This window comes from Entelurus aequoreus, linkage group LG15, assembly GCF_033978785.1.
Source record: "Entelurus aequoreus isolate RoL-2023_Sb linkage group LG15, RoL_Eaeq_v1.1, whole genome shotgun sequence".
Taxonomy (NCBI): Eukaryota; Metazoa; Chordata; class Actinopteri; order Syngnathiformes; family Syngnathidae; genus Entelurus; species Entelurus aequoreus.
Genome location: NC_084745.1, coordinates 44782930 through 44798137, shown reverse-complemented (window position 1 = coordinate 44798137; position 15208 = coordinate 44782930). Strand labels below are relative to the sequence as shown.

At 40.5% G+C, this 15208-nt stretch overlaps 1 protein-coding gene across 1 annotated transcript in view; it reads right to left on the bottom strand.

Moving 5' to 3' along the window:
* Positions 1-6116: 6116 nt before the first annotated feature.
* The window catches only part of mrc1a (mannose receptor, C type 1a), a 52722-nt gene continuing 43630 nt past the window's right edge, over positions 6117-15208 (bottom strand). The window contains exons 23-29 of the mRNA XM_062021590.1: positions 12024-12253; positions 10720-10885; positions 10492-10644; positions 9068-9184; positions 8850-9008; positions 8749-8781; positions 6117-6660 (exon numbers count right to left, since the gene is read on the bottom strand). Of these exons, the coding sequence (XP_061877574.1) occupies positions 6428-6660; positions 8749-8781; positions 8850-9008; positions 9068-9184; positions 10492-10644; positions 10720-10885; positions 12024-12253 (1091 nt within the window). The 3' untranslated portion in view covers positions 6117-6427. The remainder of the gene's footprint in view (positions 6661-8748; positions 8782-8849; positions 9009-9067; positions 9185-10491; positions 10645-10719; positions 10886-12023; positions 12254-15208) is intronic.

Below are 15208 nucleotides of genomic sequence, written 5' to 3'. Positions count from 1 at the left end.
GGCCGCTTATGTGGACACTTATACTGCCACCTCGTGGTGTCAGAAGAGTATAACATACAATGGAATTTGGGGAAAAAAAGTGTAAAAATAAGAATTAGCATGTCACTAAACATGAAGTACACGTTTGTGTACTTATGGACTAAGTACATCATATCAAAAGATGATTCTTAGTTTTTATTCTAATTAGGGTCCAATACGCCCAAATAGCTAAGAGAAATAAAAAAGCATGTAAACACACAACCTTAGAGGCCTACTGAAACCCACTACTACCGACCACGCAGTCTGAGAGTTTATATATCAATGATGAAATCTTAACATTGCAACACATGCCAATACGGCCGGGTTAACTTATAAAGTGCAATTTTAAATTTCCCGGGAAATATCCGGCTGAAAACGTCTCGATATGATGACGTTTGCGCGTGACGTCACGGATTGAACAGAAGTATTGGGACACCATTGTGTCCCAATACAAACAGCGTCTGTTTTCATCTCAAAATTCCACAGTATTCTGGACATCTGTGTTGGTGAATCTTTTGCAATTTGTTTAATGGACAATGAAGACTGCAAAGAAGAAAGTTGTAGGTGGGATCGGTGTATTAGCGGCTGGCTACAGCAACACAACCAGGAGGACTTTGAGTTGGATAGCAGACGCGCTATCCGACGCTAGCCGCCGACCGCACCGATGATCGGGTGAAGTCCTTCGTCGCGCCGTCGATCGCTGGAACGCAGGTGAGCACGGGTGTTGATGAGCAGATGAGGGCTGGCGTAGGTGGAGAGCTAATGTTTTTAGCATAGCTCTGTCGAGGTCCCGTAGCTAAGTTAGCTTCAATGGCGTCGTTAGCAACAGCATTGCTAGGCTTCGCCAGACTGGACAGCATTAACCGTGTGGTTACAGGTCCAGAGTTTGATTCGGTGTCTCCTGATAGTAGAAGTAATAATAGTATTGTTGATCTTCTGTCTCTCCTTCCAGTCAGGGGCTTATTTCTTCTGTTTCTATCCACAGTTAAGCACGATGTTATCACGTTAGCTCCGAAGCTAAAGTGCTTCACCGATGTATTGTCGTGGAGATAAAAAGCAATGTGAATGTCCATTTCGCGTTCTCGACTCTCATTTTCAAGAGGATATAGTATCCGAGGTGGTTTAAAATACAAATCCGTGATCCACAATAGAAAAAGGAGAAAGTGTGGAATCCAATGAGCCCTTGTACCTAAGTTATGGTCAGAGCGAAAAAAGATACACCCTGGCATCCTGCACTGCACATTAATCCTTCACTCTCACTTTTCTCATCCACAAATCTTTCATCCTCGCTCAAATTAATGGGGTAATCGTCGCTTTCTCGGTCCGAATCGCTCTTGTTGCTGGTGTAAACAATGGGGAAATGTGAGGAGCCCTTCAACCTGTGACGTCACGCTACTTCCGGTACAGGCAAGGATTTTTTTATCAGCGACCAAAAGTTGTGAACTTTATCGTCGATGTTCTCTACTAAATCCTTTCAGCAAAAATATGGCAATATCGCGAAATGATCAAGTATGACACATAGAATGGACCTGCTGTCCCCGTTTAAATAAGAACATTTCATTTCAGTAGGCCTTTAAGAGGTTAAGATGGAAACTGTAGCTGCCATTATGATGTGCAGTGATGTTTTCAAATGACCGTAAGTCTTGAACTATACAAAGTATTTCAATGGTTGGGATCTGCGCTTTTGTATGATGTACTAGTTACTATGGTAATCTAATTAGTTACTATGGTCATCTAAGTCACAGCAGCTCAGACGAGGCACCAAGCAGTGTGGGTGGGGAGCGTTTCCACAGAGTCTTTTCAGAGCGGCCAGCCTGAAATGCGGGTGTCAGGGACAGACGCGGAAGGAGGTTTTTACAACAAAGTTCTAAAGCTTAGTGATATATCAGATATACCAGATGGTAGGTGTTTTGTTTTTTATATATATATACCCTTCGCGTTTATATTTGTTGCATTTTTCTTGCGTTTTGCTTGATTGTAAAAGGGGGTGTGACGATCATATGTTGTCAATATTCAGTGTTTTATCGTTCATAGTTAATATTGTAAATCCCGCATTCTTTATTTTCATGTACATTTTGTCACGATACTTGTCATGATCCTGTTTACATTTTTGACTCCCTCAGTTCCTGTTTTGTGCACCCCTGGGTTTGTTTTAGTTGCCATGGGTGCAAATTACTTTCACCTGCCTCTGATTAGTGTTCGGGACGCTCACCTGCTCCCGGGCACTAATCAGAGAGCTACTTATTCCCGTTTTTGGCCACGCTCAGTCTGGCTTTCTTGTTTGCACTACGCAACAGTGACGACGTCTACTATTTGCTTCCATGCAACACGTTAAGTACTTCTACGATCTTTAATTCCTGTTCCTGTGCTAAGCTTCGCCATAGCTCCTACGTTATCAGCACGCTCTTCTGTCTTTTTGTATTTTGTTTCATGGACAATAAATCATTGTCTCACCTGCACCTTGCCTACAGAGTTCCTGCTGCATCTTGGGAGAACGATCTTATTTTTACTCGAAGTGGTATGAAGAAGAAGTGCTTTGAAGAACAAGAAGATCTTTATCGTCACTTGTGTAATGTACAGCTGCATTTCACCCCTTGAGGAGCAGTGGAAAGCCACCGTGTAGCCTCCGGGGCCTGTATCTGGCTCGTCATGGCACAGCATCTTGAGCAGTGAGGTTTCCCTTTGTGGGCTACCCAGAAGGCAATGTGGGTGAGGTGTTTTGTCCAAAGGCACAACAGCAGCAACTGCGATGGACGAGGCATGATTCAAACCGAGAAGCCTCCGGTTACTAGACAACTCTCTCTGCCTTCTGAGCTATGTTGCCTCTATCTACATTTACCAGAAGAAGTCCATTGATTCAGGTCCCAAAGTCCCCAAAAAGGACTTTCCCAAAAAAGTCAAAAAAGTCCTGAAATGTGCCCAAATACTCTGGGTGTCTGGCCTATATATAGGCATTTCAGACCTTCGTGTACACCCCATTTACTATTGGGATTATTTGGGGGTTTCTAGGACCTTCCTGGTCCCCTCAAAGGTAACAAATGTTACAATTCGAACCTCATAGATACTTGGAAACCCCCAGTTAGGGTTGGGATACAAACTCAAAGTAACTTTTAGCCTTACAGTAGGACAGGATTTCAGGATATGTTTGCTTTCCCAGATGCGCACTCTATTGTTATTCTTAGACCCCACCCACACGTTTGCTCCGAACCTGCGACACCGGTACGGAGTCAGTTGAGAGTGACTTGGCAAGTCTGATCCAGGTAGGGGCCTTGATTAGTGGGCTCACAAGTCTCATCTCTGTGGAGCTCTCCCATGACACACTCCAGTCATGGGAGAGCTCTGCCTTCTGAGCCTACCTTTATCAGAAGAAGTCCATTGATTCAGAAACGGACTAACATACCTGAAGGTCCCAAAGTCCCCAAGAAGGACTTTCCCAAAAAAGTCCTGGTAGCCCAAGGGGTCCTGAAATGTACTCAAATACTCTGGGGGTCTGGCCTATCTATATGGATGTCAGACCTTTTTGCAAAACCCATTTACTATTGGGATTATTTGGGGGTTTCTAGGACCTTCCCTTCAAAGGTAAAAAATATTACAATTTGAACCACGTAGATAGTTAGAAAACCCCGGTTAGGGTTGGGGTTGGGATACAAACGACAAAGTAACTTTTAGCCTTACAGTAGGACCGGATTTTAGGATATGTTTGTTTTCCCAGATGCACACTCTATTGTTGTTCTTAGTCCCCACTCACACGTTTGCACCGAACCTGCGACACCGGTACGTAGTCAGTTGAGAGTGACTTGACAAGTCTGATCCAGGTGAGGCCTTAATTAGTGGGCTCACAAGTCTCATCTCTGTGAAGCTCTCCCATGACACACTCCAGTCATGGGAGAGCTCTGCCTTCTGAGCTATGTTGCCTCTATCTACCTTTATCAGAAGAAGTCCATTGATTCAGAAACTGACAAACATACCTGAAGGTCCCAAAGTCCCCAAGAAGAACTTTCCCAAAAAAGTCCCGATAGCCCAAGAGGTCCTGAAATGTGCTCAAATACTCTGGGGGTCTGGCCTATCTATATGGATGTCAGACCTCTTGTAAAACCCATTTACTATTGGGTTTATTTGGGGGTTTCTAGGACCTTGCCGGTCCCTTCAAAGGTAAAAAATTTTACAACTCGAACCACGTAGATACTTAGAAAATCCAGGTTAGGGTTGGGGTTGGGATACAGACGACCAAGTAACTTTTAGCCTTACAGTAGGACCGGATTTTAGGATATGTTTGTTTTCCCAGATGCACACTCTATTGTTGTTCTTGGTCCCCACTCACATGTTTGCACCGAACCTGTGATGTAGTCAGTTGAGAGTGACTTGGCAAGTCTGATCCAGATGAGGCCTTGATTAGTGGGCTCACAAGTCTCATCTCTGTGAAGCTCTCCCATGACACACTCCAGTCCTCCATGAGGGTGACATGGGAGGTGCAGAGAGCAGCCGAACGTCAGGAGAAATGGCGCCAGGAGTGCAGTCGTTGGTGACGCAGTAGCAGGGAATCTCAGTGGTGTGAGTGGTTGGAGTCGTGTGTTTTGCTGACCAGGTTGTTAGTTAGCTTCTCTCTATAAACCTTATGCCAGAAAGAGTTGGTGACAGGTCTATTGGTGTAGACCTTCGGCACCAGTGTGGTTGAGGGTGCTATTTCGCTTTTTGAAGTGGGAGCTGCGGCGTCATGCCTAAGCAGCATATTCAGCAGTGCTGTAAACAATGACCCCAAAAAGTGGCAATCAAATATTTTAAATGGATTATATATCATAGCTTGTGATAAAGTCTAATGCCAAGGTTCCCAACTGTGCTACGTCATTAAGAAACCTTCCTTTCTATAGAACTTTCAAACAAATAGGTAAAACACCATTTATTTTCAAATATTTGTAATCTATGTTCAGAGGTGGGTAGTAACGCGCTACATTTACTCCATTACCTACTTCAGTAACTTTTGGGATAAATTGTACTTCCAAGAGTAGTTTTAATGCAACATACTTTTACTTGAGTATATTTATAGAGAAGAAACGCTACTTTTACTTTGCTCCATTTATCGACATTCAGCTCGCTACTCGCTACTGATTTTTATCGATCTGTTAATGCACGCTGTGTTTGTTTTGGTTTGTCAGACAGACCTTCAAAGTAGGATCTATCGCATGCCTGCGTTTCATCAATCAAATGCAGTCACTGGTGACGTTTGACTCTGTTACCAGGCGGTCACATGATTAACTTCACATAAAGTTTCAGCGGCAAACAACAACAAGCTTAAGCTTACATGAACTCAACGTCAAATTTGAGGAAGCACATCGCGGTAAGTAACGTTAGTAGATATTTTGGCTGTCACCGTAGGCTGATGTTAGCTTCCCTGCTATGAATCACTGTCAAATGTACATCGTGTGGGGACATTTATTAACGCACTGCAGCCTCATAGACAGACAGACAGAGAAACACACATGCACAGTCGCACACACACTCACGCATGCATAGAAACACCAATCAGAAGTGCACAGTGTGTTCCCAGGTGCAGCCCACACCTGTCAGTTTATGGTTTGCGTAAAGGCTAACTTGTTATTTTCCTTTGTAATCTCTGCCTACTGAGCCTATGGTGCTGTTAAGTTATTGTGGCTCAATTTGCCTTAATTTTTTTATATTAATGTATTATTATTTAATATATATTATTGTTTTAGTTGCTTAAGAGATATTCCTGGCTCTGAATTTGCTCATTGCTATTTTTATGTTTTTGTGCATTATTTGTTGTCATCATTAAACGAACAGGTTACTCATCAGTTACTCAGTACTTGAGTAGTTTTTTCACAACATACTTTTAACTTTTACTCAAGTAAATATTTGGGTGACTACTCCTTACTTTTACTTGAGTAATAAATCTCTAAAGTAACAGTACTCTTACTTGGGTACAATTTCTGGCTACTCTACCCACCATGTTTAAGATGCAGAGTTTAACCATTTGAAAGTAATGGAAGAAAAATAAAACAACTTACTATCACAACTACAATACAGCACCGTGAGTTGTGGCCGGGGAAAGTTCACAATCTGTGTTTTAAGACCAATTTTGAGGCAAAGAAAAATATTTAATCCTTCAATTATTTGTATTGTATCTACTGTATTTACAATGGCAACCAGCAAAAAAAAGAACAAAGCATGTTAATTGAAAGTTCTGACCAATGAACAGAAATCATATTTTGCCAATTGTTGATTATTTTTTTTACATAAAATATTTACACATTTCAACAATCACATCTCTTTTTGTAGTGTTTGCTTATACTGTAGAAAAGTTGAGTCAACTTCCAGTCCTTGTATGGATTATAAGAATCAGGTCCTCCACAGCGGAGAGCACAAATAAGCGCAGATGGCGTCTTCCTGGTGTCTAAGCTTGTTCATTATGCTCTATGTTGGCCACCAGGCTTTTGGTGTCCACGAGAGCTCGGATTGGGTTATTGAAGTACAGCTTGTTGTCAAAGGTGGACTCTCCCAACACAGAGCTGGGTATCTTTTTTCTGAAGAACAGGAAGGTTCCGACTCCTGCTACGGCAAGCACTACCAGCACCACGGCCACGGTGATGCCAGCAGACCCGTGGGAAGCTTCTTCCATGATATGAGCTGAAGCCACAAAGAATCACACGTTTGATACAGTCGTTCCTAGTCGCTTTGGTACATTTGTCAGATCAAAAATACTAATTTTCCTTAATTTGTTTGTAGATTGTTCATAGGCTCGTCCGGGATTTTACATTTGAGCTATACAGCGCTGTTTTTTTCTTCCTGTATTGTCTACAAATTACATATAAGAACAGTTAAGAGCGTAAATGCGAATCTAGCAATCGGTCTCCCACATATGCTAAGGTGTAACTTTCACTTTACGATAACTGTCATCCAAACTTTAGTTATTGTTTACATCAGAGCATGCGTCCTGACAACAATGCTATTTTGACAACATGATTCAATACAGTCTAATTTGTACACAATCATTTTTAAATCTGATAGGACTGATCATTGATCAGATATTTACAAACCCCAAAACCAGTGAAGTTGGCACGTTGTGTAAATCGTAAATATGAACAGAATACAATGATTTGCAAATCCTTTTCAACTTATATTCAATTGAATAGACTGCAAAGACAAAATATTTAATGTTCGAACTGAGAAACTTTTTTTTTTTTTTTTCAAATAATCATTAACTTAGAATTTAATGGTAGCAAGTAGTGTATAGTGTTATATGGCCTTTCCTTTTAACAACACTCAGTAAACGTTTGGGAACTGAGGAGACACATTTTTGAAGCTTTTCAGGTGGAATTCTTTCCCATTCTTGCTTGATGTGCAGCTTAAGTTGTTCAACAGTCCGGGGGTCTCCGTTGTGGTATTTTAGGCTTCATAATGCGCCACACATTTTCAATGGGAGACAGGTCTGGACTACTGGCAGGCCAGTCTAGTACCCACACTCTTTTACTATGAAGCCACGTTGTTGTAACACGTGGCTTGGCATTGTCTTGCTGAAATAAGCAGGGGCGTCCATGGTAACGTTGCTTGTATGGCAACATATGTTGCTCCAAAACCTGTATGTACCTTACGGCATTAATGGTGCCTTCACAGATGTGTAAGTTACCCATGTCTTGGGCACTAATACACCCCCATACCATCACAGATGCTGGCTTTTCAACTTTGCGCCTATAACAATCCGGATGGTTCTTTTCCTCTTTGGTCCGGAGGACACGACGTCCACAGTTTCCAAAAACTATTTGAAATGTGGACTCGTCAGACCACAGAACACTTTTCCACTTTGTATCAGTCCATCTTAGATGAGCTCAGGCCCAGAGAAGCCGGCAGCGTTTCTGGGTGTTGTTGATAAATGGCTTCCGCTTTGCATAGTATAGTTTTAACTTGCACTTACAGATGTAGCAACAAACTGTAGTTACTGACAGTGGTTTTTTGAAGTGTTCCTGAGCCCATGTGGTGATAACCTTTACACACCGATGTCGCTTTTTGATGCAGGGATCGAAGGTCCGTAATATCATTGCTTACGTGCAGTGATTTCTCCAGATTCTCTGAACCTTTTGATGATATTACGGACCGTAGATGGTGAAATCCCTAAATTCCTTGCAATAGCTCGTTGAGAAATGTTGTATAAACTGTTCGACAATTTGTTGACAAAGTGGTGACCCTCGCCCCATCCTTGTTTGTGAATGACTGAGCATTTCATGGAAGCTGCTTCTATACCCAATCATGGCACCCACCTGTTCCCAATTAGCCTGTTCACCTGTGAGTCGTTCCAAATAAGTGTTTGATGAGCATTCCTCAACTTTCTCTGTCTTTTTTGCCACTTGTGCCAGCTTTTTTTAAACATGTTGCAGGCATCACATTCCAAATGAGCTAATATTTGCAAAAAATAAAGGTTGGAACGTTAAGTATCTTGTCTTTGCAGTCTATTCATTTAAAATAATGATTGAAAAGGATTTGCAAATCATTGTATTTTGTTTTTATTTACCATTTACACAACGTGCCAACTTTACTGGTTTTGGGGTTTGTATTTTTGTGAGAAGAATTCAAGGTTTTAGGTAAGAGACTGACTTCTGCTATTTGTACCAATTGTTATGGGAAATGCACTTCCTGTTTTGTAAATGGCGACCATGATTGGAGAAATGTACCAAAGTGAATGAGACAATTTGTAATGTATTGGGGAGGATTAATACCCACCGACAGCTGGAGGTTTTTCTGTGGGTGTAACAACTGAAAGAAACACAAGCCTCAGTGTTACTTTGTGGTGCTGCTGTTGCAGTTGACTGAGCATATTGTACCTTTGGGTTTTTTACAGATGTACGCCAAGTATCTGCGACAGCTTATTGTACTCCATTTCCCGCTTTCAGCATTGATTTCCACACATGACTCTGACTCCGGCATCCCATTTTTCCAGTTGGTGAAGTCCACCACGCCGTTGTCTATCCACATCCACTGACCTGCAACGAGGCGCTTTGTTACCCAAGTAGCCAAAGCGGCCAGTGGAGACGTTTCTTACTTTCGTGGTTCCTGTAGAGGCCAAGCCAGAATTTCTTGGCACCGTCCTGCAGAAGTTCAATGTTTTCCTGGATGAAAGCACTTTCTTGTGGGTCCTCGATGCTTGTCAAGGATGCCCCTGACAAATCAAAGGCAGATATACATAATGTTAGAATAATTGTATCTTAAGTTATCACAATACTTTGTGTCACATTGAGTTCCCGGCAAGAGGACAAAAGCTGTCCTTAATCCTACCAATCAAAAGGCTTGTAAAACTCCACTGTGTAGGATGGGAAGCAAAATGAAGGTGTTCTGTTTCTTTCATGTATTGTAATCAACAGAAAGATATTGTCTTGAGAGGAAGCAGGACCAGACTCCCCTCCAGGCATCGCTTCTTTGAACTGTTTTACGACCTTTTCTGTGAACTGTTCTGTAACCAAAGGCAATGGCTGTTTACGACCCACATCCCTTAGAAATGATTGTGTACAACTAAAGAACTCCGGCTTATTAGTGATTCCCAGAGCCCCAAAAAAGTCTGCGGGCTATAGAGCATTTTCTATTCGGGCTCCAGTACTATGGAATGCCCTCCCGGTAACAGAGATGCTACCTCAGTAGAAGCATTTAAGTCCCATCTTAAAACTCATTTGTATACTCTAGCCTTTAAATAGACCCCCTTTTTAGACCAGTTGATCTGCCGTTTCTTTTCTTTTCTCCTCTGCCCCCCTCTCCCTTGTGGAGGGGGGAGTCACACAGGTCCGGTGGCCATGGATGAAGTGCTGGCTGTCCAGAGTCGGGACCCAGTGTGGACCGCTAGCCTGTGCATCGGTTGGGTACTGTCTGTGCTGCTGACCCGTCTCAGCTCGGGATGGTTTCCTGCTGGCCCCACTGTGGACTGGACTCTCACTATTATGTTGGATCCACTATGGACTGGACTTTCACAATATTATGTCAGACCCACTCGACATCCATTGTTTTCGGTCTCCCTTAGAGGAGGGGGGGGGGGGGGGGGGGGGTTACCCACATATGCGGTCCTCTCCAAGGTTTCTCATAGTCATTCACATCGACGCCCCACTGGGCTGAGTTTTTCCTTGCCCTTATGTGGGCTCTGTACTGAGGATGTCGTTGTGGCTTGTGCAGCCCTTTGAGACACTTGTGATTTAGGGCTATATAAATAAACATTGATTGATTGATTGATTGATAGAAACAGCTGTTGCCATGTAATCCGGGAAAGTCTAAATAAAAGAGGTGGCGTACAATCTTTCGCCAGAGCGTGCTGAGACACTGTGCAAGGGTACAGTGTCCAGGCGTCTCTCCTCAAATTGAGCCAAATTTAATTCTGTCTCTGTTTAATTGTTTGCTTCTTGCCTTGTTTAATAGATGTCATCAGTGTTTGAACCTGACACATAAATTCCACACTCATGCCAGCGAAAAATTGTCACAACGTACCCATTTTCAGACAGTCCACCGAGGCGTGGGCCCAGGAAGACAATTGCGAGCTGACGAAGGAATAACAATGACCTTTGAAGGGTACCCAGGTTCTCCCCATCTTGCCTTCTGGACAGTTGCCGGGAAGCTGAGGAGGCTCTGTGGGTGCAGAATCTGCAACAGGAGGGACGTTTTGAGAGTCATTCGGCTTGCACTGCTATGAAGTGCTTGGGGAGTGATGTTCCTGACCAGGGGAACTCTTGCAAAGGGAATAGTAGGTGTCGCTGCACGGCGCCGTCTTCCAGGATTTGTCCACGTCCACGTACACACATCCGTAATTGCTTTGAGGCTCGTTTATGCCCCATTTGGTGAAAGAGAGAAACCAGTTATCCACCCACCTGAAGCGTCCTCCTGTCTGTTAAGGACAAACTAAAGTTACTGCGAGCTCCTTATAACATTTAGCATGAGAGAGTACAGTACATCTTTCATTTATACAAAACCCAAAACCAGTGAAGTTGGCACGTTGTGTAATTCGTAAATAAAAACAGAATACAATGATTTGCAAACCTTTTTCAACTTATATTCAATTGAATAGACTGCAAAGACAAGATATTTAATGTTCAAACTGCATCAGTCCATCTTAGATGAGCTCGGGCCCAGCAAAGCCGGCGGCGTTTCTGGGTGTTGTTGTTAAATGGCTTTCGCTTTGCATAGTAGAGTTTTAACTTGCACTTACAGATGTAGCGACCAACTGTAGTTACTGACAGTGGTTTTCTGAAGTGTCCCTGAGCCCATGTGGTGATATCCTTTACACACTGATGTCGCTTTTTGATGCAGTACCGCCTGAGGGATCGCTTACGTGCAGTGATTTCTCCAGATTCTCTGAACCTTTTGATGATATTACGGACCGTAGATGGTGAAATCCCTAAATTCCTTGCAATACCTCCTTGAGAATTGTTGTTCTTAAACTGTTGGAAAATTTGCTCACGCATTTGTTCATAAAGTGGTGACCCTCGCCCCATCCTTGTTTGTGAATGACTGAGCATTTCATGGAAGCTGCTTTTGTACCCAATCATGGCACCCACCTGTTCCCAATTAGCCTGTTCACCTGTGGGATGTTCCAAATAAGTGTTTGATGAGCATTCCTCAACTTTCTCACTCTTTTTTGCCACTTGTGCCAGCTTTTTTGAAACATGATGCAGGCATCGAATTCCAAATGAGCTAATATTTGCAAAAAATAAAGTTTGCCAGTTCGAACGTTGAGTATCTTGTCTTTGCAGTCTATTCAATTGAATATAGGTTTAAAAGGATTTGGAAATCATTGTATTCTGTTTTTATTTACGATTTAAACAACGTGCCAACTTCACTGGTTTTGGGTTTTGTAGTTTCTCACTTTGTACTCCCCTCACATCTGGTAGTGATAGGTTTACTTTTGAATATGGGTATGCTTTCCTCCCCAAAAGTGAGCAATATAATATGAAAATATGAGAACAAATAGCTGATGGACGTATGGAAGGCGGATGGTAGCAGACACGGGACGGGACAAACGTTACCACATTGCTGTTGAGGCCAATCCACACAGGTTCCTGGTGCTTGGCTATCTGCAGCGTGACGTACGCCTGGGCCACTGGGCTTAGGATGCTGGCCAGGTCGGCGTCGTCCGCCTGGCATTGCCTCCTTGCCTCGTCCCAACGCATATTCTGTGTCACCAGTTTGTAGGAGTCGTTGCCCAGTTTATAGAAGGCCTTCGACGCTTGGGTAGCCGCAACCGCAATCTGAGAGTCTTTGCAGACGAGTCACGTTAGTGTTTAGTCACGTCATGAGTGCTTACAATATTACATTACTAAGGCTATTGTTTTCTAGTTACGAGTAATTTTATTACCATTTCCAATGTTACAAAACCCTTCCTGACAGTCAAATATCAGCCCCTCTGGGATTTTGCAAGCTTTTTTTTGCAATTGTTGCGGCCTAAGAGGCCAGAATTTGCGACACCATCTTCAGAAATTTGCGGAAAAAGCTGCCATGTTTCAAGGTTTATTTTTTCCAATAACATTGAATAAACTTGTGAATGTTTTGAGCATTCCTTGTAATCTTGACTTCATAAAGTACAGGATTTCAACACGTACAGAATCTCTAATGAGCCGTATTTTGAATCAAAAACGTTTTTATATATACACAATGGAATTGACACATAGTATGTATATATATATATATATATATATATATAAATATATATATATATATGTATACGTATATATGTGTATATACGGTATACACATATATACACATTCATACTGTATATATACACATACATACTGTATATATATACATATAAATATACATACATACATACATATATATATATATATATATATATATATATATATATATATATATATATATATATATATATATATATATATATATATACACACACACACACACATACATATATACATACATACAGTCGTGGTCAAAACTTTACATACACTTGTAAAGAACATAATGTCATGGCTGTCTTCAGTTTCCAATAATTTCTACCACTCTTATTTTTTTGTGATAGAGTGATTGGAGCACATACTTGTTGGTCACAAAAAACATTCATGAAGTTTGGTTCTTTTATAAATGTATTATGGGTCTACTGAAAATGTGACCAAATCTGCTGGGTCAAAAGTATACATACAGCAATGTTAATATTTGCAAGTTTCACTGCAATAAGGCGCTTTTGCTAGCCATCCACAAGCTTCTGGTTGAATTTTTGACCACTCCTCTTGACAAAATTGGTGCAGGTCAGCTAAATTTGTTGGTTTTCTGTCATGGACTTGTTTCTTCAGCATTGTCCACACGTTTAAGTCGGGACTTTGAGAAAGGCTATTCTAAAACCTTAATTCTAGCCTGATTTAGCCATTCCTTTACCACTTTTGACGTGTGTTTGGGGTCATTGTCCTGTTGGAACATCCAACGGCGCCCAAGAGGATTTTAGGTTGTCCTGAAGAATTTGGTGGTAATTCTCCCTTTTCATTGTCCCATTTACTCTCTGTAAAACACCAGTTCCATTGGCAGCAAAACAGGCCCAGAGCATAAAACTACCACCACCATGCTTGACGGTAGGGATTCCTGGGATTAAAGGCCTCACCTTTTCTCCTCCAAACATATTGCTGGGTATTGTGGCCAAACAGCTCAATTTGTGTTTCATCTGACCACAGAACTTTCCTCCAGAAGGTCTCATCTTTGTCCATGTGATGCCAAGGGACATGTAACCAAATATTAACATTGCTGTATGTTTACTTTTGACCCAGCAGATTGTCACATTTTCGATAGACCCATAATAAATTCATAAAAGAACCAAACTTCATGAATGTTTTGTGTGACCAACAAGTATTTGCTCCAATCAAGTTGTAGAAATTATTGGAAACTGAAGACAGTCATGACATTATGTTCTTTACAAGTGTGTGTCAACTTTTGACCACGACTGTGTATATATATATATATATATATATATATATATATATATATACATATATATATATATATACATATATATATATATATATATATATATATATATATATATATATATATATATATATATATATATATATATATATATATATATATATATATATACATAAACATATATATACCTACATACATATATACATAAAAAAATACACATACATATATATACATATATACCTGTATACATATATATATATACAGTACATACATATACATACATACATACATACATACATATATATACATACATACATACATACATACATACATACATACATACATATATATATATACACAAAAAGTACATATACATACATATATGTATATATACATACATGTATGTATATATACATACATGTATGTATATATACATACCGGTACATACATATATATACAGTATATATACATACATACATACATACATACATATGTATACATACATACATATATATACATACATACATACAGTACATATACATACATACCGGTACATACATATATATACAGTATATATACATACATACAAATATACATACATACATACAAACATATATATACATACACATATATATACATACATATATATACATATACATACATATATATACAAACATATATATATATATACTTATAAACTGTACACACATACATATACATATATACACGTACATATACACACACACACACACACATATATATATATATAAAACAAACATTTTGTTTTTGTTAACATGGTAAAGATGTTTAATAAAAATATAAGCACGTTTAATGCTAATAAGTTCCACAACTACGAATTCACATTGTGGAGGGGAAAAAAGGCCTCCTCCCTTTCCAATACCGTAAGAAAATGGTTGTTTTTTAGCCACTTATTCATTAAGCTTCCAAACTCGTTTGTATACCCTTTACAAGATTCCAACTGATGGGCACCCCTGATTTAGACCAGAGTTTTTCTAGTGTGCCGTGAGATATTGTCTGGTGTACCATGCGAAATGATGCGATTTCACCTAATTGTTCTGAAAAATATTTTGTTGTAAACCAATAATTATTATCCGCAAATAATGTGCCGTTGTTGAGTGTCTGAGCTGTTGAACGATTGGCAGAGTAACCATGAAATACTCCTCCATATCCGTAGGTGGCAGCAGGTAGCTAATTGCTTTGTAGGCCTGCTTTGAGACAAGAGAATTAGTGATGGTTGGATGTTTAAGGTTATGGTTTGAAT